At 38.6% G+C, this 24,436-nt stretch overlaps 2 protein-coding genes across 7 annotated transcripts in view; one reads left to right on the forward strand and one right to left on the reverse strand.

The window, feature by feature from the left end:
• Oc90 (otoconin 90) overlaps positions 1-864 on the forward strand; it is a 33,710-nt gene extending 32,846 nt beyond the window's left edge. For all 3 annotated transcript variants that reach the window (XM_075963609.1, XM_075963610.1, XM_075963612.1), the window contains one exon: positions 647-864. In XM_075963609.1, coding sequence (XP_075819724.1) covers positions 647-864 — 218 coding nt within the window. The remainder of the gene's footprint in view (positions 1-646) is intronic.
• Positions 865-3,064: 2,200 nt separating this feature from the next.
• Efr3a (EFR3 homolog A) overlaps positions 3,065-24,436 on the reverse strand; it is an 83,790-nt gene continuing 62,418 nt past the window's right edge. For all 4 annotated transcript variants that reach the window (XM_075960903.1, XM_075960902.1, XM_075960904.1 and 1 more), the window contains 9 exons: positions 22,960-23,121; positions 22,414-22,545; positions 21,265-21,332; positions 20,275-20,402; positions 15,268-15,359; positions 10,767-10,815; positions 9,833-9,936; positions 9,328-9,377; positions 3,065-5,630 (listed from right to left, as the gene is read on the reverse strand). In XM_075960903.1, coding sequence (XP_075817018.1) covers positions 5,525-5,630; positions 9,328-9,377; positions 9,833-9,936; positions 10,767-10,815; positions 15,268-15,359; positions 20,275-20,402; positions 21,265-21,332; positions 22,414-22,545; positions 22,960-23,121 — 891 coding nt within the window. In that variant the 3' untranslated portion in view covers positions 3,065-5,524. The remainder of the gene's footprint in view (positions 5,631-9,327; positions 9,378-9,832; positions 9,937-10,766; positions 10,816-15,267; positions 15,360-20,274; positions 20,403-21,264; positions 21,333-22,413; positions 22,546-22,959; positions 23,122-24,436) is intronic.

The raw sequence follows: 24,436 nt of genomic DNA on the forward strand, positions 1-24,436 counted from the left end.
CTATCAGTGTACCAATTAATTGACTTCAGGATCTAATCACCTTAAATCCCATAGCTGGAAACCAGACCAGACCTTTAAAACAAGCTTTGGTGGTGGTGAGGAGGGACATTTAAGATTCAAACTATAACAAATGTGTGTGATCCTTGCATCATATTGCTCAAGCCAGGGAGAAAAACAGGCAGTGGTCACTCTGATGTCATGTAATACGGCTGACAGGCAGTGTCGCTTGTCTTGGGGTGCTAGTTGAGGACTCTTACGCTGGAGACTGCAGTGAAGAGCAGAGAATTGGGGGAAGGTCAGGAGAGGTGCGGGTGAGACTGAGAGGAGGTTATCTCAGATTTTGAGATGGCATGGGTGTTATGTTGTTATGGAGTCCCTAGGAACTTAAAAAACAATGTGATTGGGGTGCAAGATAAATCTGGAGACTAGCCTCAGATGAAAAACACAAAGGGCTAATTTCCAGCAAGAGGAATAGGCTAGACCATTAGGAACAAGAGGAATAGGCTAGACCATTAGGAACAGTGCATTCCAGACATCAGAAGGGCTGTGCAAGACAGGGGCTAGAAAAAGGGATGGCATGGGCTTGGATAAGTGGCTTTAAGAGCCCTCCCTGGTGTCTTACATCTGTTCCTCTGCTATTACTAAGGTGTGGGGCAGAGCCTCTGTGAGAAGCTACTGTGTGCCTGTGACCAGATGGCAGCCGAGTGTATGGCCTCTGCCTCCTTTAATCAAAGCCTTAAGTCACCAGACCTACGAGAGTGCCAGGGCAAACCTGTATCCTGTGAGGATGGCATGCTCGGGGGAACCTTGGCCTCTTCTGCCGGCTCCAGTTCTGAGGAGAATAGTGAGGAGGCCACAGCCTAGATGGAGCGCCTAAGCAGCAGATTTCTGGCGAAACCACTTGGTCACTTGGGGACAAGACAACTTGGTGGAAGATAAGATGCTCCAAGCAAGTAGCTGTGAGCTGCATGAGCTCTTTGGCCCTTAGTCTTCTGTCCATAGGAGCCTTAGCAGAAGCTCCAAGGGAGCAGGCACAGTCAGCTCCTTACTCATCAGCCTCCTGGAACTTGTCAGATCACAAACAAATGTGGCCAGAGAGAGAAAGCAGATGGCAGCACTTTGCTTTTTCCTGTAGTTCATTAGGGAAGCTCAATAAAGTCTCCATGCCTTATGGCCTGTGTCGTGTTTAAGAACTGGCTCTGTAGATGTATGGGTGAGCAGCAGCTCGCAAAGGTGAGAGGACAGGAATAATGCAGGAAAAGGCTCTACTTCGTAAGATCTACAAATTCCCTCCTCTTTTGTTCAAGAGTTTAACTACATGCGATTGTCAATGACTCATGAAGACACGCTGCTTCTGTGTGGGTCAGGCACACTTGCTACCAGTGTTAGGAGAGCAGTCATGCGGCACAGCCACAAGGAACCACATCACTACCCCTGGCCCTGGTCCTTTCTTAAAAAGATGACTAAGCGCGGTTTTGATCCTATGCAATGTGCTGGCTTGGTGGGAGCCTAGCCAGTCTGGATGTTCACCTTCCTAGATATGGATGGAGGGGGGAGGACCTAGGACGTACCACAGGGCAGGGAACCCTGACAGCTCTTTGAGACTGGAAAGGGAGGGGGAGAGGAGTGGGGGGAAGGGGAGAGGGGTGGGAGGAGGGGGAGAAGAGTGGGAGGAGGGGGAGGGAAATGGGAGGCTGGTGGGAGGAGGTGGAAATTTGTTTTTTATTTCTTTTCTTTATCCTCCTTTTATCAATAAAAAAATTAAAAAAAAAAAAAAAAAAAAAAAAAAAGATGACTAAGGCCCTTGCCTGACTTCATATCCTCTAATTCCCCCTTATACTTCTTTCCATGGAACAACCATGGAAGTGGAGCCTTCACATCTGATTTCTGCATTTCCTGAATTCTACATGACTTTTCCAAAGAGACCAGTGCTCATGAACACGGTATCTGGGTGTTGGAAAAAGCTAGAGGGCCGCTCTTGGTCATGGACAACCATCAGAGGGTAAAGCTTTCCCCACTTTCAGGTCATAAGCAGGGAGCTCTGAAGTGGAGACTACAATGTCAAGGGCAGATCTCTCCAGGCACCAGTGATTTTGTTCTTCCATTTCACTGTACATCCCCTTGCCGAGTGCTCTGGAATCACTTGTACATAGGCTTTGCCACAGGATGGCACAGGGAAGCCTAGACGCGACGCTGCCTCTAGCTCAAGTGTAAGCTAACGGGCTGAATACAGCGCAACAAAGATGTTTATCTCTGTACCTGACTCTGCTTTTCGCTAATTCATATTAGATGTCAGAAGACGGGATCAGTCATAATGGAAAGTCTGGGGCAGCATTTGTATTGTGCTCTCAGTCTACCAGTGGGAATGCGGTCAGAGATGTGGAAGGACTGTCCTAAGTACACAGCAGACACAGAGGCAGTCTATTGCTGTATTAGGAAGGCAGTGGCTCTGCTTCCCCAAGGCACAGCCTGTGGCAGGGCTTCTCTGCAGGTATTACTTTTGGAAGTGGTTTCAGGGAACATCAGACCCCAAGGATGGCTGTTAATATTTGCCAGAGGCTTATTCTGTAACACAGGGATGACAGTGCTTCACTTGCCCTCTCAGCTAGGCTCTGAGTGCAGTTTCCACTGTTCTCATTCCACAGATGACTGATAAATCACTTATCTATGACTGCTTAGCCTGGAGCTTAGGTCAGATCTGAACCAGAACCCAAGTTCCTCATCACTGTATCCTAGTGGCTAATCCAAGAAACCCATGAACTACAGCTGGCTATAGCACCCAGCTCTGCAGGTATAGGGTAAGGCCAGGGTGGCATAAGGTACTAGAGAACAGCTGTATTTTTTAAGGGAGACTGTATAATTTAGAGAGCAAGGAGGTGCGGTGGAAAGAAGTCTGATGGCAACTAAGCGAAGCACCCAGAAGGCTTAACCTTCATACTAGTAAGCTATGGTTCTGATGACTCTCATATACGTGGCGAAGAATCTTCCCAGCACCTTGACTTTTTCCAAGTCCAATGTTGAAGAAGCTTAATTCCATATATGTAATGCTATAATAAAAATGCGCTTATGCACAAGAGATGCAACTTTTGTTTTATTGCTTACATTTGATTGCACAATGAAATTTTACATTTAAAAAACTGACTTAATCACATCAATACATGTATCAGCATTAGTGAGACAAATGAGCTCCATTTGTGGGAGTGGGGAGCTAAACTGCTGGTTGAAGGTGGCTTTATTCTAAAGGAGGGTTGGGGGAGGGAAAGAGAACATGAGAGAGAATGACTATGGAAGATCAGGTAAAGTTCAGTGAAACTATATAAGCAGCCACAGACATCATAAGCATAGGAGGGACATTTAAATGAACTATTCAGTGTCACACAGAATATAACCAGCTGTATATGACAAGAAAGATAATAAACAATTTGAGTATAACGTACCTGACAAAATATACCAATATAGAGCTTAGCAAGTCCTAAAGATTCAGTTCCTGAACTAGCTGCAGCACAGCTTGCACACTTGCCTAAGGGCAATCCCTGCAAATGTAGAAGAGTGAGACAGAGAAACATCCATCGGGATGTTTTGGGAACCCTCGTCAACAAGACCAGTTTAGTCTACTGGACCTACTAGATCCAGAAGTGTACTGTGGTTTAAGAGTAGCAAAACCCAAACCAGCAGCTTACAAAAACCAAGAAAGAGGTATGATTAAAAATCAAAACGAAAGACTGCAATGGTTTTCCTTTACATGCAAAGCATGCCTTTTTAAAATCACTATGAAATGCAAAACTTTATACAGCAAAGCTTGTGTTTTGCATGAATGCAAGTGAATATATATCTTTTTCTTATACTAATAAATTATATATTTTCCATACAAAAGCACACAGTGTTAATTTATAAAATGACATCCAAGTGGATGATGATTGTTTTTGCATGTCCCCCTGTTTAGATTTTAAAATAATAAAATCTAAATAATAAAATGTCAAAAATAATAGCCTTCTTTTAAAATACAGAAGAAAAAAGGGAAACAAAAATGCACGACGCTTAATATTAACTGGTGACAGGCTCCACAAGTGTGAGAGGAATCCACCATGAAGTGACAGCTGGACCAGGGCTCTGCTACTCCAGTGGCAGCTGCACTGTCCCTCTGAGGACAAGGTCTGGACTGCTCTGTCAGAGGTTTGAGCAAATGGACCCAGCTCCAAGATATTGTACTCTGCTGTAAATATTGAAAATTTTGGGTGTGACATTCTAAGTTCATTTCCTTTTCTTGTTTATTCCTGTCTGTAAGAATGGTGCCCAAATAACCACAAACACACATTTAAAACATCCAGTTTTTCACTTCATTAAAAACAAAACTGAACTAAAGACAAATTATTTTTGGGCTATAATTTTTGATAGGAATACTGTTTTACGTAAAATGAAACTGAACATGAAAAAGTAGACTTACACGAAATGATCTTAAAAACTGTGCTAAGAGAAATTTCTAATTGCAGAAGGCTTACTTTTTCATCGTGTGGTGGTGTTCAGTGGCATGTGTAGCACACACTGCCCTGTCAGTCTCCCACTCACAGACCTCAGCAAGAACACATGCACCCTTCTGAATGCATGGAACTCATCTTCAATAGAGACGCACACAAGTTTTGGTTCAAATCTTACAAATTAAAAGGTTCACTGGGGAAATATTTTACTATGAAAACCTAAATAATGTACAATATAAAAATGAGAATTCATTCATTTAAAAGAAACTGAAATGTATAGGCTCTGCACAGGTGAACAGCTGTTTTAAATTTCTTTTCTATAGTAAATATATATTTCATTTAATTAATGGCGTCACAGCAAAATACAACTATAGTTTCAAAGTGCAGTCTGTAAACTAACACATCATACATGGAAAACACTGCACCTTTTGGTGCTCCAAGAGTGAGCTCTAAGGGGCTCAAGGGCTCATCTTGAAGCAGAAAACACAGTATTCCAAGACCAGTAAGGCCTGGCCAGTATTCAGGAGATTTCCCTACCGCTGCTACCGTAGAAATACCTGCCACATTTACTACTGAGGACTGAAGGGAGAGAGGGCTACACAGCCCTCTGAAGCATGGATTTGGAAAGCATGAAAGCATTTGCAACCCTAGAATTAGGAAGAAATTTACTCTGGAAGAAAACAAAACAAAAGCAAGTGGTTGTGAAGATGCTTAAGAAATCAGCAGACACTTCATACAGTTTCAATCTTTTTTTTTTTTAAATCATGTTTGTGCAAAGTTTAAAACATACTATTTAACAACGGCATAACGTGAAAGCAATACATGTTCAATCTTAAGCGCTAACAGGAACCTCAAAAAAAATTAACGTGGCATAAGTCTACCTTCAGAAGTACTCACAATTGACACAGAATGACATGTGTATGGTCAGAGATAAATGCCATCACATTTCAGGACACATCAGTAAGCGTTATGCAAATCCTGAAAACTGTCTTGGCCTTGTGTTTCAGGCTTTAAGATTCTTTTAAATGCTGTAGTCTTCATTGAGTCAGTCAATACACACACAGATCTGGAAACTTCATCTCATAGACTGGAACGGACTGGTATTGGGCATGCCCAGAAGTAATGGTCAGTGTTCCAGATGGACTGGGAGGAGGGCTGTAAAAGAAGAACATGGTGCTATCAGCAGGTGCATTTACAATATTCAACCATTGCCTGCAAACAGCCAAATAAAGTTGCTTAATGGAAGGGCTTGATGTAGGGGAGGCGATGGCCACTGATGACACAGTATAGGCAAAAGAGGGATTCTGGCTATTTCAAGTCCAAAACAGACTTTGTTTATGTGTGTATGTGTAATTTTTATAGTGCTATTATACTGTGCATTTTTATGGGCTATTTTGATTCACATTAACTTGCTTTTTCACACATATCACTCTGATGGTAGTGTGGTATTCTGTCCTATAGAGATATTTTATCTCCTAGACAAATATAGATTCATTTTCATTATTATTCATCATGCTCACTAGTCTATTTTTATATATGTTCTTGGTCTAGAGACTTATAAGTAAAAGTTCACAATTTTACTCTTAGTATGGACAGTGACAATACTGGAAATTTATGGTGGTTTAAGGGAAGGAAGCAGTGCTTGCTAACCTGGAGGCAAGAAGGAGCCCGTTCCCATTATTGTTTTTAATTTCTGAGCTACTGTTAGTGATAAACATCTCTGTGCCATCCATTCTGGTTTCTTTAAATAAATAAACCCATTAATCCACTTTTGTCACATAGGGCAAATACTTTAATAATCCATTATTTAATGATCAACTCTTAGCTAACAAAGATCACACTCATGCGCATGTACACATACAGACACACCTCTGAACACATCTGCTGTCTACTACCCTATAAAAGAAAGACTGCCTTTCTCTTAGAGGTGGAGGAGGAATGCTCTGCCTGCCCTCACTGGCATGTCATCTTTGGCCTACATATAAGAAACTCAACAACTGTTCTTTTCCTTGAAAACCTAAAACTTTATCTTTCTCATAAATACTACACATTTCAATTTTCCTGTATTTTACTTACTTCTATACAAACTCAAACTGTTCAGAATGCCAGCAAGGCCAGGCTTTATGGTGAAAACTTTTAATCCCAGCACTTGGGAGGCAGAGGCAAGTGGCTCTCTGTGAGCAACAATAACTGGACGCTACAGGAAGAATATGTCTCAAAAGAGCCAAAACAAAACAATAAAAACAAAAAACCCAAGCAAAGATCTACCACATCTTTCTTGGCGTAAGTAGGGCCTTATTCATTCTCCTACTGCATTTTCCTTCCCCCTCTTGCATAAGGATTTTTACAGACTGCCTGTAGCATTTTCTTTAAATGTAAAATAATGACTACAATCTGCAAAGGTTTCTATGGGTTGATTTGTAAAGAGCTTATGTCTTTATAATACTCATTTACTATTCAAGAATAAGGTATGTAGCAGGCAAATGGCTTGGTGGGAAAAGGTATTTGTCTTTAAGCTTGATGACCTGAGTTCAAGCTTGAGATCCTACATGGTAGGAGATACCAACACTTGAAAGAGAGCCGGCACTGAACTGCCCCCCTGCTACATATGCTATATATATACAAAATTAAGTAAATGTTAAAAGAAGGTGTGATTTTTTCTGTATATAAATAAGTATATCTCAGATGTAAAGTTATTTCTTAATCTGTGTTAATTAGTATTCCATGGTTATGGGTACTTTCACTAATTAATAATATGTACAAGAATTAGTCTCATATAATCAACTTCAATTTTGAATTGCTATCAACTACATTATACAGCTAAAAAATAATCTTGCAACTGTTCCAGTATTTAAAGCTACTGATACTATTTCAATCTTCTATATTGCACTTTGCAAATATTTGCATTTGTATTTTCTTGATTGTTATGCTTTAATACTTGACTAAGAATGTTAAAGTTTATAGTGATGAGAGTATAAAGAGAACAGTACAGCAGGATCCCAGTAAACACAGGCAGGAGACAGGGAAGGAGCCCGTGTGTCTCTACTCCAACACAGGCAGGAGACAGGGTAGGAGCCAGTGTGTCTCTACTCCAACACAGGCAGGAAGCAGGGTGGGAGCCAGTGTGTCTCTACTCCAACACAGGCAGGAAGCAGGGTGGGAGCCAGTGTGTCTCTACTCCAACACAGGCACTCTCCAGGAATCTCTGACGCCCTTCGTACAGGGTGCAGTAACTGGCTGTGTCTGCTGCTGCATTCATTTTACAGTTGCTTTGCATTTCTCCTTTTTTTCTCTTCTGTACCCAAGCCGTGGTGAATAAAAAAAAAACAGAGACTGAGGTATAAGATGGTTTGGCTTCACTTTTGTATAGCACAAAGTCTCTTCTCTGGCTGATCAGATAAACAGGAGAAAATGTGCAGATAGGCCTGAAAACCCACAGTGCGACATGCCGTTAGCCCCTCTGTATCATACAAGCTGTCCCAGAACTTCTTCCAAAGTGGCATCTGTGGATGGACTCCTACTGAAACACTCTGGGACACTATGTGTTGCTAAGTATTAACTGCCACCAAGTGTTAAGTCCAATCCAGACAAAGCCAATACTAGACAAAGTCATGGTACCAAAGGATAAAAAATATAATGCTGTTCTTAAACTTTTAAACCCATACAAATGTGCGGATGTAACAGTGTTGTAAGAGTGTTGGTCGCAGCATCACTCTACTTGAGAATGCAGACTATATGTTTTAATTGTCTGTCTCTAAGTACAAGACCTTCAGCAAATTATGTTCCTTCTCTAGGCTCTGGTGTCTTTACTTGGAAACTCAGAGACAGCATGTACTTACTTTTCTGGGTTGAGAGAAGAAATAACTGATATAAAGTATATAGCCTAAGGCCAAGTACATAGCAGGTATCTGGAATTTTAACTAACAGAGTTAAAGCTCTGTATTTGGTAATTTTTTTCTGAAAAGGAAGTCTCTAATACAATTTATAATTTAGTCCTTTTCTGAATTTTTATAAATGAACAATTCTCTCCTTTGAAATAGTAAAGTGGTGAGAAAACGTCCAGAATAATAAGTGAAACTGATTTAAAAGAAGTGTCTTACATATGATAGTGGAAGACAAAGCAGAATAAAAACAAGTCAAGTAGACAAGAATGGCTAACAGTCTCTTTTAATCATTTAAGATATAAACTTGAAGAAAAAAAAAGAGAATTAGTCAAGTTAAAAGATAAAGGATTTAGCTGAAGGAGAAAACAAAATTTCAGAAGCAAGGTTCTGTGTGTGTGTGTGTGTCCTCTACTGGGCCAATTTCCACACTGATGTCAGTGGGAGGGAGACCTTGTGGTAGCTCCTCCTGTACACAGGGCTTAAGAGAGCCTTCGTCCTTCTTAGACTGAATTACTTAAGGAGAGACAAACTCAGAATGACGGACGGCAGTGAGATACTGTATACTCTGGAATAAAATTCTCATAGTAACTAGATAGTATATGGGAAAGTGCAAGGAAAGCGAAGGATCCATCCCAGTAGCAGTGAACTGCTCTGGATGGAAGCATAGCAAACTGTAGATGGAGTGTGTGCAAATAGTTAAATATGAATGATCTCCAGTTAAACATAACATTAGAATTCCTAGTTACGCATCAGGCCAGCACGAAGGAAGAGATGGTTTAAGAGAAAGCTAGAAATGCCAGGAGATAACTGGACCAGAGACTGTTCAGACTCCAAACAGAGGAGGACTGAGACAAAGGGTTGCCAGTCAGATCTTCTTTATGCTCAGTGCAAAGCAGTTATTAAACATGCACAGCCACGCACAGCTTCTAGTTTCTGTGTTACTACTTCTGTGCTGACAAAGCCCTTACCGTATGGTGAGCTCCAGTATTTGAGCAAGTCTATCATGAAGCAAGTTTGCCTGCAAAGGAGAATAACGAATGATAAGAATTTCTTGTTTGCCAGCCACCCATATATGAAGCACAACTGTATCTATGAGGCTGACATGAGACTGTTTGAATACTCTAATCTGCAGTATCTATTGGACTTTAATGTAGGTCTTCTCCCCACACTCACCCTTTTCAAGTTCTATAGTCACAAGTTGAAAGTTGAAACACAAAAAAATATCCACAGTAAAATTATCAAAAACCATTCAATACAAACAAACCAAAACAGAACAAAATACCAAAGCAATGACTGTCATTCACCCAGCTCAGGATCTGCTATTTCCATCACCACCATCACCATCATCATATAAAGAAATTCTTTAGGCAATAGCTCTGCTTTCAGAGGCTGGAGTCACAATATGCCTAAAGCCAGTGGGCAGAATAAGCTCCAAAATGTCATTCCCCACCCACTGTCCATCAACTCACTCACTTTGGATTCACACTGTGCTGCTATTTCTTCAAAAGGTGCTTTCTGGAACTTCTCTATCACAAGACGTCTCTTTTCCTTTTCCTGTTCTTCCATTCCATTGGTATCTGTGTAAGGACCAGTTAGAGAAAGTCATAAGATCATGCCAAAGGCCATGGGAACCAATGATCTATAGTCCCCCACATAAGAATGATTAAAGAGTGAATTCTATAGTGAAAAAGGCAAAGTACACAACATTCCTTAAATGTTTCACTTGATACTAGATAACACAAATATATGGGGAAAAAATTTAAATCTAAGAGTTAAAATTCCACACCAAAATGCCTACTTTTATAGAATTCCGGCCTCTTACTAAATACATATACACAACAAACACACATAAAGATATACACATAATACATAAACGTACAAAAACGCATGCACACACATACATACCTACATATACAAGAGAGAACAGCAACTTAACAGAAATCAAAAGACTACTAGGGCTTTTCTGAATACTTCTTTTTTGTCTAACTATGCTGCTGCTCTTGTAAAAAAACAAGCACTAAAATTTTGTTAAACTGCATCTAGATCCCAATGGATAAAAAAAATAAAATACAGCTGAGTTGTTTAGAGCCAATGTGTCTCAGAGTCTTTTAACAGAAAGGCATTTTTTTTTTAACTGAAGACCATGATGGTCTGGACAAAGTTTGTTAGATAGTAAAAAGCAAACGTCTACCTTGTTTATACCACCATGTTTGTTTATGTGTACATACATCTGAGACAATCTAAAAAGCATAAACAATGTATTTAAATAAATGACCCACTTATATAGACACCAATGATATTTTTCCTTTTCTTTCTTTTCATGCTTTATCTGCTTATTCTATCAACTAAAAAAGTACCAAGGTAAAGATGGGATTTTAGGAGAACTAAACAGTTCTCCATAGCTCACCAATTGCTTTCTTCAGTGCTTCAAAGGTGATTTCTTCAGTGTTGCTAACCTAAACAGAGTGTAAGAAGAACAAAAAGTAAGAAAAGTGAATATAATTAATATTTTTACCAATATACAAATCACCTAAACGTTTTCACCAATATTTTTTTCCTCCTTTTGACTGGCTAGAGCTGAGATTATATTCCAAACAGCAGAATCTCTGCACTGCTTCCCTGGCCATAACAATGGCCTCCTGCAGTGGCTTCCTGACTGGGACATAGGTGGGTGTTAGCCTGGCAGAGGAGGCAGCACCTCTGCACCCTTGGATGAAGCACGGCCTCCAGGGTATGGATGTGCCATATGATACAGTGACTGATTTGTGCTCGGTAGGAGGAAGGCACTTTGAAGCAATCAAGGCGGAGATTACAAATACATTTTTTTTTGCTATGCGGTAAATAATAACTAACCATTAAAGACCCTTTATCATTTTTTTTTTTTTTGGATTTTTCGAGACAGGGTTTCTCTGTAGCTTTTGGTTCCTGTCCTGGAACTAGCTCTTGTAGACCAGGCTGGCCTCGAAGTCATAGAGATCCGCCTGCCTCTGCCTCCCGAGGAGTGCTGGGATTAAAGGCGGGCGCCACCACCACCCGGCTCCTTTATCATTTTATTACTGTAGATAGCATACAAATCAAGTATGAAGTAACTAAGATTTTAAATGGTTAAAAGAATGGGCTTCAGAGATGGCTCAGTGGTTAAGAGTATTTGCTGTTCTTGCAGAGGGCCAGAGTTAGTATCCCAGCACCCATGTGGTGGCACATATTTGTCCTTAACTTTTGTTCCAGGGGATCTGACACTCCTCTGGTGCCAGGTATACATGCAGGCAAAACATTCACACACAAAAGAACAAATGAAGATTTCAAGGAATTACTATATTGAGAAGTGTTCACCCTAAAGCAACCATATTCTGGATTTTCTAAGGCTAACCACCAGTTTTGTATTTCCTATAAATACCCTTTATCTGGGGCTCTCAGATCTCTTGCTTTGAAATATGTACAAAGCTATAAAATAAATGTTTTATGATTTTAAAAGATTAGCATTTTGGGACAATTGGGCAGTGGTACTTTAAGAGGCATGAAAACATTTTCACAGAGTAATAAACGGTTACTATAGTATCTCTGAATGACAGTTAAGCAATGATAGGATACATGAGTACTTGCCTGGCACTTCGGTCATCCCTAATTTTAGCTCATGGGCGTCTTTTGCTAAGTCTAAGGCAGCAAGACTAACGAAAGCAAGACTGTATGTTCTGCACCTTAGCGTCTCTTAACAAAGGCTTTAGCTGGAAGTCAAGCAGCAAGAGTCCGCTACCTCAGCTTTGCTATCGAGGGTCACATTTCTAGTTGAAGTCAGATTAAACTTTGGAATCTTCAGTTGCATTCTAGATATTTGGAGCAGATATACAAGATTAGGCTCTGGCTAGTCATTTGCACCTATGAGCAATCTAGCACTAGCATTTTAACAAAGTAAACAAGACTCACTGTTCTTAGACTGGGATAAATAGCTTCATGTTTAACAACAACAACAACAACAACAAAAATATATAATACAGGACAGAGAATATGAGAAAAGTTATAATGCAGGTATTCTTGCTATAATAAATTTTATGATGAACGCTGAAATAAATATTTAACAGTAACTGGAAAATAGCTAACGTATATGGATTTCTCCTGCCCTCGCTATATACACTTAGTTTCGTCTATAAGGCAATTCTGTTCTATCTTTTGGCATCTGAACAACTAATATACAAAAGCATATTCCAGTGAGTTTGAAACTCAAATGTGCTCAACTAAATATGACATTAAATTGTACTTATCAAACATCCAGTGTGTGATGTATGTGACAGGCTTATAGCACACTGCCTTTGAGAATCTAATGTATTAATGAACTTTGAGAATCTTTATAGTGTCTTTGTGTATATATTTTTCAGTTTACTTTATAACAGACTTGGTGTGGGACAATTGTCTATATTCTGTCAATTATGTTTTAAGTAAATGCTGACTGGCCAGTAGCCAGGCAGGAAGTATAGGCGGGATAACCAGACAGGAGAATTCTAGGAAGGAGGAAACCCATTCCTCCCCAGTCCTGTCCAGACAGGGAAGAAGGAAGATATGACCTGCCCCACTGTAAAAGGTACCGAGTCATGTGGCTAACATATACTAGAATAATGGGCTAAAATAAGTTATAAGAGTTAATAAGAAGCTTGAGCTAATGGGCCAATCAGTTTATCATTAATATAGACCTTTGTGTGATTTCTCTGGGGCTAAATGACTGTGGGACCTGGCGGGAGGACAGAAATCAGGCAGGACAGAAACCTCAACAACACAGACTGATTCTTTACAACAGTCTCAAGTATCAAACACATTAATTTTAAAACAAAAAATAAGCAAAAAGACCTATAAAATCACAACATTAAAACATCCTGTATTCTTGATTAAAATTAAGCCTAGAAGCCAAGGCTCTCAGCAAATTTCTTTACTGACAGGGTAGCAAGACTAAAATCCTACTCACTGAAAGAGTTAGCAAGATACTCTCTTTACAAATAAGAAGTGTATATACTAAAGAGGCTTTGAAGAATGAGGTGGATTTGGGGAAGATAGTTTTAACCTTTTCAAGTAATTCTGTGTGCGTATGGATGGAGAGTACAGGCCAAAAGTTGATACTGGGATATCTGCCTTCAGTGTGGAGGAGCAGAGGAAGCCTTGAGTGCATATGTAAGGAATGGATAAAGTCCTGAGTGATTGTATAGTACCAACAAGGACCAATGCCTCAGACCCCAGGAAACTGGACTTCTTTGGGTCAGAATCAGGAACTGGCAGTGTGTGCAAATACTGCAGCTTCTTTCCTCTAGAGGACCACAATTTGAGAATGCTCCCCTAGCTGATGGCTGAGGTTCTGGGTTGTTGCCTAGCTGATATTAGTACCGCTCCATTAGTGAGTACACAGCCTACCCAATTCCAACTTTTCTGTATATCATCTATCCTTCTTTCATTCCCTCGGTGTCCCAGGCAAGTTTCCATCAGAACAGCACTACCCTTTTTTTCTGCATATTTATGTGTGGACATGTGTATGCAGAATTCCCTAAGTGTGCAGGTGTGGAAGCCCAAAGTTGATGTCAGCTATCTTCCTTGGTCACTTTCCACCTTATATAATAGGGTCTCTTGGTAAATCCTAATTTCATCAATTCGAGTTAGCAAACTTGCCCTAGAGATCCTGTCTCTGCCTTCTAAATGCTGGAATTACAGGTGGATGCCACATCTATTGTCTTTTATGAGATACCAGAGAACCCAACTGCATTCTTTATATATACCTGGTTTTATTCACTTAGCCATCTCCTGTGGTCCAGGAGATAAGGTCTCCTCACTGAACTTTACGTTTCCCCTGGGCTAGACTGTCAAGAGCCTTCAGGATCTCCACATCTTAGCTCCTGGCTTTTTATGCAGGTGCTGGGGATCCAGAAGGTATGTCCTCCTGCTTGCATAAGCACCTCACCCACTAAGCTACCTCCCGATCCCTCTTCAATGCTCTTGAGCTCCACTAGCAAGTGATCCATAAGATCAAAGAATTCTGTATAATGGAGTTGAATAGCAAAGAAAGTCTAAGTTGCTTGTTCCCTGAACACTAAGAAATTACAAATGAACTGATAAGCGTTAGAAGCTAAGGGAATGAGAGAACATGAATTCAGACAACTCAATTTGCTATTTCTTGATCGGATAGTCCTTTAATTATTTATATTGTATCTATGAGCAATAACGAAATAGCTGGGCAGGAAAACAACCTATGAATCACGAAGAGGAAGCTGAGTTGGCAGCTAGCATTTATCACTTTTAGATGGCTATCAAAACTCCTTTGTGAGACTCAAATGCTGAGAGTACTGGCTGATGTTTCTTTCTATGACTCAGCAGAGTACTCTCCTGTGTTCTCCTGAAGCAGGAGGAAAACATCAAGGGCAGGACAGTGTGAGCAGCCACAGTCCTTGAATAGTTCACTGAGACAGCTTAAGTCATATTCATAATAGCTAGTGATCAAAGTGGCAATATTTCCTTACACAGGAACTTTTGAGGAAAGGATTTGGCTTCGTGGAAGTGCATAGATCCATCTGCTTTTGTACTTTATACTTCATAATTTAAAATAAAATAAACAGGATTTAAAGAACTGAAGAGGTCATGCATAACATATCATACTTAAAGTAAAACAAAACAAACAACTTTGCTTCTGTTTGATAGTCTTTCTGTCACACAGAATTCCAATGCAAAATTCTAATAAGATATTAGTATTATGCATCTTGACTGACAGTTGAAATGAATTCACAAAAATTAAATCATATTAATTTCTACTAGTAATCTAGTTGACTTGAAAGTAACTTAGATTTGTAGTTTCTTCCATTTATAGGTATAGTGAAACTTTTTAAAAAAATAATGGCTACTTTAAAACAGTTCTCCATCATAAGCTTCCAGCAACTTACCACATCATCAGAAGGCACACTGTTGGATAAAATGTCCACCTGAAGAGATACAGTATCCACAATACTTTTCCTTCTAGAAAGACGATCTTCATCTGAAATAAAAATAGTTTTCTTCTATTATTTGTTAGTCAGAAATGTTATGCTGCATTTTAGATACATAATTATCTAAAACTGCAAGAAAATGTAGAAAGCTGAGTTTGGGGTTTATGTTCTTTCTAAACATTTAAAGCAGTGTGTTCTCAACTTTCATCCTATTTTACTTAAATTGCAAAGTAATTGCTTTTGTTCATTCCTAGGGTGCAGTACAATGTTGGGCCTGCATACAATGTGGAATGATCAAAGGTTGATCAGCACAACCATCCCTAAAAACATACCATCGCTTTGTAGTAAGAACACTTTTAATTTTAAAATTGTTTTGTATTGTGTGTGCGTCTATGTGCCAATACCTATACTGTGGTGCACATAAGGAGGTCAGAGCACAACTTAAAAGAACCAGTTCTGTCCTTCTACCGTGTACATTCTGCATAAGGGACTCAGGTCATCAGGCTTGGCAGCAAGTACAATTACCTGCTGAGCCATTTTGCCAGCCTTAAGTCCTCTTTTAGCTAATCTGAAATAAATGAAGTTTCTAATGATAGTCACCTTGTTGTGCAGTAAAACATCAGAATTTAATTTTCCTGTGTGACTGGAGGTAGTCATATGGTATTTGTCATGCCCCCCAAATGTCCCCTAGATTCACCCATGCTGATACAGATGTGAAAACTGTTTTTCAGTTGTACTGCACTGTGAATGGACATCACTGTCAGGCTGCTGGCACTTCAGCTGTTTCTGTACGTTTGTGAGTACTCAATGCTGCAGGGAACATGTGTGCAGACATCTCAAACACTGATTTCAATTACTCTGGGAGTGCTCACAAGTGGAACTGAGATACTATTTGGTAGTTATATTTTCAGTACTGAGAAAATAAATCTCAATTGTATTTTCCAAAGTGGCTATAATAATTTACAGTATCACAAATCATGCGAGCCATCAATGTATAAAGGCTCATTTCTGGGCACTTTTGATACTTGTCATCTTTTACTTCTGTGGTAGAAGCAAACCTAAGAGGTGATAAGATGGCATCTTGCTCTGATGTTATTTCTTTATCATGATTATAGATATAAGGTTGAAAGTTTTTCACATAACTATGGACCTTCCATATGTTTCTTTTAAGCACTGATAGCAAAGTACAGGCTACGAAAATAGTTAATAACCACAGTTATATAAGGAGAAAGGAAAGAGCAGCATGCATCCCAGTGCACAGAATCAGAGGCTTATCCAACCCCTGATGGAATGGATCAGGACAACTATCAGACACTTTGACATTGTAGCTTTTTGGAAGTGCTCATTCTCAAGAAAACAGTTGCCTATTGATCTGAACGCCTCGGTCCTGCAGAACACAGTCCCTCTCTCTGACTTCCAGAACCAGGTGAGTGCTCTTCTTTGCCTCTCTCTCTTCAAACTTCACAAGGGAGAGGGTGTGGAAAGCACAGCTCACAATGCTTGCTCTGTGCTGCAGATGACACTTACAAATAGTAACAACAGCCAAAGTGGGCCCTGTTCTACTCTCATCAAGGGATCTCCTTGGTCAATAACACTCTGGGCTATAGCAGGCACCCCGGGATACACTCTACAAATACCAGTGAAGCTCCCCAGGACTCAGCACCATCGCTTCTCTTCTGAATGTCAAGTTAGTATCTCTAACTTCTAATTCATCATTACAGAAGTACAGGGATAACCTTCTACTGTGTCTTCCTAAGGTGCCTAGTAGAACTGTTTCTGAAGTACAGAACTTTCCATCCTACTTATGATTTATAAACAACCGTATAAGCCTACTGTCCAACGCATAGCTCCTTAAGATTTCTGTGTCACTACAAATACATAATTATGATGTATGTATAAGAGAGATAGATATGGAAGAGGCTGCACACATTGGGTTGACTGTCTAATTATCCAATGAGAGTAATGTCAAGACACCTTCACAAGTAGTCTCATTAGGAAAGCCTTTGTTTAGAGCACCAGTAAGCACAGAGTTACTTCAGAATTTAGCAATCATGCACTGTGATTTCATTCCACATCCTAATCATCCCCTTTAAGAAATTTTACAAGAGCCCCACTGGTTGTCATACTAGAACCTAATTATACAATGATTCAAACTTCTGCCCTACATTTATAATATTAACAAAGTCCTTCAACCACCTGTGCTTTGTGGTTCAAGAGAAACCATACTTCAAATGGAAATACTGAAACCTTGCTTTATGAAAATCAGAACCTTCCCAGTATCACCTCCTTCAATGCCTAACATACAGTAGTAGGCCTGATCAGTTAAGAAGCAATCCAAACTAGCAATCCTCCTACCTGACCTGGGTGCTAGGATTACTATCATATGACACCACATCCGGCCTTCTGCTAATGTCTTAGTATTTTCATTTTCTCATTCTCTCAATAAACAGGGAAATAAAAATGCGATCTCCATCACTTTGCAGTCAAATGCTTTACCACTGAGCTATATCCCTTGCTGTCAGGTCTTGGAGTCTCATAGTCATATGACTCAAATAAAAGAAAGATGTTGATTATTGCTCATAGCTGACATCAATTATTCTGAATGCATGCGAAATCTTTGATCTCACTGAAAATTGTGAAATCAAATAAATTATTAAGTATTTAAAAGAGCATAGAGGCAGCTAAACTTAGTGTGCCATTTAATCAAATTACTTATTATCAACCTCACTTCTCATGCATAGAGAAGAAAATGCTACATTATTCATTAAGATAGTGTAAGGATTGAGTAGGAATAGAAACACAGTGTTCTCAATGCTAGGCACAAAATATGATAAATGGAGCTAATATTATAGTGGTGGTGGTGGGTGGTGCATGCTAGCCAACACACTAAATAATTTTGCTTTTAAAAAAAGATTTATTTATTATGTATATAGTGTTCTGCCTGCATATACACCTGCATACCAGAAGAGGGCACCAGATTTCATTAGAGATGGTTGTGGGTCACTAGGTGGTTGCTGGGAATTGAACTCAGGACCTCTGGAAGAGTAGTCAGTGCTCTTAACCTGTGAGCCATCTCTCCAGTACTATATTTTGCTTTTACTTTTGTTTTATTGTTTTTAACTGCTCATAATTTAAAAAAAATCAACAGTAGAAAGCTACTACACAGAAAAAAGGTAATAACTAGGTATAACCGAATATCACATAAAATAACACTCTTAGGATTCCTGCATGAGACATGTTCCACACAACAGACTAATTTAAAAACATCATTCCTAATAAATCAGAAAAGTTTACTTGCACTTAGGAATTTCTATACAGACATAAAATTAATTATGCCCTGAAATATTCAGACTCCTCCTAGCTTGGGATAAAGAGACACTGAGGAAAAGAATGGAGCTTGTCTGACGGAGAAGGAATTAAAAAGAGCCAAAGCACATGTGAAAATACACACTGTAATTCTCACCACAAACTACAGAGACGTCAACAGGAAGAAGGAGAGAGAATAAAGTACATAAGGGATAAGGACATAGAACAGAGTTAACAACTAATGACAGGCAGAAGACACAGCCTACGGCTCCATTTTCTAAACATCCAGGGAGTAGCTTTCCTACAGGAAGGGCAGGCTACACTACACCAGGTGGAGTTACCTTTGCGTTTCTGCCTGTGTTTAGGAGGCTTTGGGACTGAAGAAAAGATAGCTAAATCCAAAGTATAAGTGTTTAATATTTTAAATGCTTAACACCCCCCAAAAGAAACAAAACTAAACCATAGAGTTCTGAGGTGGTTTATTTATTTATTTTTGTTTTGTTGTTATTTTGTTACTTTTTTTTTTTGGCGAAGTTCTTATTATGTAGCCTAGGTTGGCCAAAACTTGCTATGCAGCCCAGGTTAGCTTCAGATTGGTAAAAGCTATATATAAAGATTATACTACTTTTGGTAATTAATACATAAAATTATCTGACTAGAATCAAATGGTTCTTTTTATATAATAGAGATATCTATCTTAAAAGGAAACTATTTCTTACACCAAGGTAACATTCATATATATACATTAACTGAATATCAGAGTGAATGAAACTGATTTTTAATTTTTAGAACAAAAATTAAATGCTAGATATCATGCAATTTATTTTCAAATACGGTGGCATTATTTTTAAAAACAGAAAAAAATACACATTAATTAATATACAAGAAACTGGCAGGTTACTTTTCAGAAATGGTCTGCAGTCTTCCAAATGACAAATGTGCAACAGTATTGTTCAATGACAAAAGATTTCATTTTGCTTCACTGTTTAAGAAATCTTAAAGTTGCCAGGCGGTGGTGGCGCACGCCTTTAATCCCAGCACTCGGGAGGCAGAGGCAGGCGGATCTCTGTGAATTCGAGACCAGCCTTGTCTACAAGAGCTAGTTCCAGGACAGGCTCCAAAACCACAGAGAAACCCTGTCTCGAAAAACCAAAAAAAAGAAAAAAAGAAATATTAAAGTTAAAATACATGAAGAAATAATAGATTAAAAATAACAGGAAAGCTGACCTCTTGATTTCCTTATGGTAAATTCCTATCAATCGTTCCTATATCTACAGCTTTAGAGAAAGGTTTCTAAAGCAGTATTTAAAAGTAGAAAACATTTAAAATAGCTTTAAAAAAGAAAAACAAACAAACAAACAAACAAAATCAAAACAACTAATGAGGGGCTGGGAGCTGGCTCATGGCTAAAAGCACTAACTGCTCTGCAGAGGGCCTGAGCTCCGTTCCCGGCACCCACAAAAGGTCCGGAGGTTCCAAAGCTGCCTTCTTGCCAGCATGAGCACTGTACAAACATGGTACACATGCAGGCAATGCAGGCACAACACTTACACACATACAATACAAAGTCACCTTTAAAAAGTAAGCCATGGTATATTAGTATAGCCACAAACCTAACCTTCACTCCTCATTGCACGGCAGGACGTTTACTGAACATACCTGTCACCTGTGGCACATAAGGAACTGAGAGCCTCTCCACACTGTACCCGCTTCCACCAAGGGACTCTGCAATTTTGTTGGTCAGAAAATATAAACTTTTGTCATGCTTCTCTAACGATTTCGGAAGCCTGTCAAGTTGATAAAAACAACAATCATTAGATATTGATTTCTAAGCATCAACTTCTACAGTAAAGGTCTCAATATTTTAGACAGAAGTACAAGTTACTTGGGGACGAAAAACAAGCCTATGCGCTTTGTAACCAAGTCTAGGTTGTTAGGGCTCTTTCCCCAATCAGACTTCATTAGTAAACTTAGCCCTGTCACTCTGCTAATGCCTGGACATTATTGGACATTATAAGACGAAGAATACTAGACTCAGTCTTTAATTTTCACACTAAGCAAAATGTAATGAGAGTGAAAACACAGCTGAGTGTGAATGTAAAGCCCAGGACCAGCATGGTGACAGACAAGCCACATAGTCATAAGAGGTGCCCTCTCTTTTCCCACTGTGGTCATTACCCTGTGCTTTCAATGCTGAGCTTCCTGTCTTAGAGACCAAAGTGTGAAAAAAGGATTATCAGCGTGCATTTATTTTCCTGTGGAATAGCAGGAAGAAGGTACAGCATATGAATTTGCTTTTGTTTCCGTACCACAATTTTACATGTTGTTATGTTACCAGAAATCTTCAACAAGAAAACTATACTGTTACAAGACAGCTCATTTATATGAGCACACAGAGCAAAATGTTATAATTAAGAAATATATTATCACATTTTAAAAGGGGATAAACTTTGCATTTTCAGGTCAATATGCATTATCTACAACTATAGAGTCAAATTATTATGTAAGACAAAAGGTTATATGGTTAAATGCCAGTAATGACACAATTACTATAATTATAAACCTAGAACAATAGTTACTCCTTTGTAATTATTATTGACTCATCTCTCTATGGTCAACCTTTCCATCAATTATAAAGAATGTGCATACATGCACTTATCTCTGAAAATATGCTCTGGTAGAAAATAAGGGGCTTCCATAGTTCGAGTTTCAATAACCTGAAAGCAAGCAAACACAAAACAAAAGTGAAATTAAAAATCTTTTTATTAAGACCTTGTAGTGAACATTTACAAAATAACTAAGAGCAAAACCAAAAAGAAACCCTTAAGCATTTACATGAAACACCACGAGTGTATCTTTGAATTCAAACTAAGTTCCTTCTGTTTTCACATGATACTAAAAATTCAACAGCTATTAAAAGTTTAATAATAAAGTATACCAGGCAGTAAAAAATGATGTGTTACATTTGCTAAATCACCCTAAGAAGAAACAGAGCACACATTTTCTTAAGCAGCCGAGCAATGCGGACCTCTTTTAGAACCCTCACAAGCTCCCCACTGTGTGCTCAGTAGTGCTCAGGGCTCAGTGCCCTGGGGTGCAGTGGGGGGTGTCTCAATAAAGGGTCTGCACCATTCTGACAATACACAATGCATAAATGAGTTTTAAATGAATGAGTTTTGCTCTTATGAATACTCCCAAAACCTACAATTTAGCATGATGTACTTTAAGATCTCATGAAAACAGGGTTCTTTGACAAAGGCTTTCAATTGTGGCATATTTCTACCACATTAAGGACTCTGAAATATGTATGAAATCATGTTAGTAACTGGAATGACCACTGAAAAAAATTAAACACCGCTGAAAGGTAATAAAATTTAAAAAAGGAGCATTAATCTTTCAACTCCAGCTTTGCCTTATACAACATAAACAAACAACATTTAACTGAAGAAAGCTTAAGATAACAAGTCACAACTGCTCAGTGGAAAGGAGAGAAGAAAACTGTATTCTATTCAACAATGACCTCAAAAACTGTAACAACCAAAATAGACAATATCAACTGTACTTGTGTACCTCATGTTTCTTCAGAATTATCTTAATCTTACTTTGCAAAATTATCCTAATTATATATATATATTTACCTTAAATTACATATAATTATTAAAATATATGTATTTATATAAATATATATAGATGTCTGTATATAAGTATATATGTGTGTGTGTATATTAGAAAAAAAATGACTATTGAGAAATTAGCTCATTTGACACAAAACTCAGGCTAGGAACTTTCTAGGTTCACCTTGCGAACATGCTGGCAGAACGCTGGAACGGCTATCATCTGACTCACAAAGTTGAGATATGCTGCAACCAGTGCCATGATTCCACACCGATGAAACATTGGCAGGTTATCTTCATTGATAATCGCGCTGTCCTTCAGTAGAAAATAAATTTGAAAGATCAGGTTCTCATACTCCATCAGCATATTCATAGTGATTACACTGGAAAACTGAAGAAAGTTTAGACAGCTGAAAAAAAACACACACGCACTACACATTGTCCTTTTATTATATAGCACTTAACTCCAACTAAACAGTGCGACACCTATAATAATTATTTTAGTGACCACCCTATCTACTGGACAGAAGTAAAGGTACAGGACTGCTGTTTTCATCATCTGCTGAAAGGTCTTGAATGGCTCTTAGCACAGAGTTGTTCACTTTAATTGAATATGCAACCAAAAACCCTGCTACTCAAAATTCATGGTCTTGAATATCATATCTCTCTATAAGTGATATTTAATTCACTAAAAAGAATTTTTTCTTCAGTGGAAAGTTATAAAGCATACCTGTAAAGCAATGGCCAATCGAATGAGGTCAATAACCACCTCTTCATTGGCTAGTTCGATAGTTATAAGAGCCAGGGATGTATAAAGGAGCTCATAGTTTTTCTGAACGTTGTCTTCCTCTTTGCAGCCCAGATATATGTGCCTATATAGCTGCTGCCCATTCTGAAAGATACAGAAAAAGATACTTCTGTATATTAACAACGTAGCATAAAAAAGAGCAATGACTGCACAAAGTAAACGGGTGTTCTCTAGCGCATTTGCATCATTTAAAGTTATTCTCAAGAATCCCTGATATGGACTGCCATGGGGAAATGGGTATTGTACAGCATAATTCACGCACAAGCATGGTTGCACAGCATTGTTTGAGGAAGCCCAACAGGAACCAGCCCAAATGACTGCCAACAAATAACTTGCATTATATTACAACACACATTGTAATAGTAATACACATAAGATGAATTTTACCAAAACACCACTAAACTGAAAAAATTAAATATAAAAGAACATATGATTTATTGTTCTTTTCATTCAGCATACAAAAACTAACAAAACTGGATAATATTATAAAAATTCCAGCGATTTCCTCTAAGAAAGAGTATGGACTTTAAAAAGGGGATGCTTTTAGTTCATTTTAAAGTAAGTAAAATAACAACGCATATGTATTTACATTTCAAAATAAACAGTAATTTTTTCCTAAATTACATGAGCACTTTTGCAAGGTGAGAATTGTGGACTTGACTGTGGTAGGAAACAAAATGGGAGCAGCTGTTTTTCACATAAGGCTCAGGAGGAATGGGAAATAAAAGATGTTTCCTAGTTTAAAGGCTAAGGCTTCTCTGATGGAAAATCAGTTTCAGGATTTAGGATGCTCCCAAAATATCGGCTGGACTGTCCTAGGTTCCGTACACTATGAGGCACAAAGTCATTTAAAACTTTAAAATCAAAGCATAATTATGAACATCTTAAAAGATAGCAGACCCGGCATGGTCCAACAGCCTAATGGCTCACAGAAGCTCAAGTCTAGTGGAAAGAAGCATTGCTTCTATGACTATTAAAACAAACAAAAAAATGAATCCAGATTTAGTGTTTAAGGACATTTATGACCATCATATACTATAAAAAAATCTCTCCAAATTATCAACTGAGTTTTCAAAACTCATTCATGGTTAAAAGTTCCTTAGCATTTGGGACAAATTTGATAAATGGGTAATACTGAGAAATACTCAAAACCAAGAAATAAAACAAATAAAACCTTACTTCCCTGTTTCTGGAATACAATAAAGATGAACTCAAAAGAATTATGTTTACTGAAGGAATCTGATTAATTAATCAATGTTAAATTGAAGCACATCATCAACATAATGACAAAGACAGAAACACTAAAGATGGTGATAGAATGAAATGTCCTGCTCAAGTTTTGCATGACTAGTAAAATACACAAGAAGCCTGATCAATTTACCAGTTTCCTAAATTCACC

Source organism: Microtus pennsylvanicus, chromosome 2, assembly GCF_037038515.1.
Source record: "Microtus pennsylvanicus isolate mMicPen1 chromosome 2, mMicPen1.hap1, whole genome shotgun sequence".
Taxonomy (NCBI): domain Eukaryota; kingdom Metazoa; phylum Chordata; class Mammalia; order Rodentia; family Cricetidae; genus Microtus; species Microtus pennsylvanicus.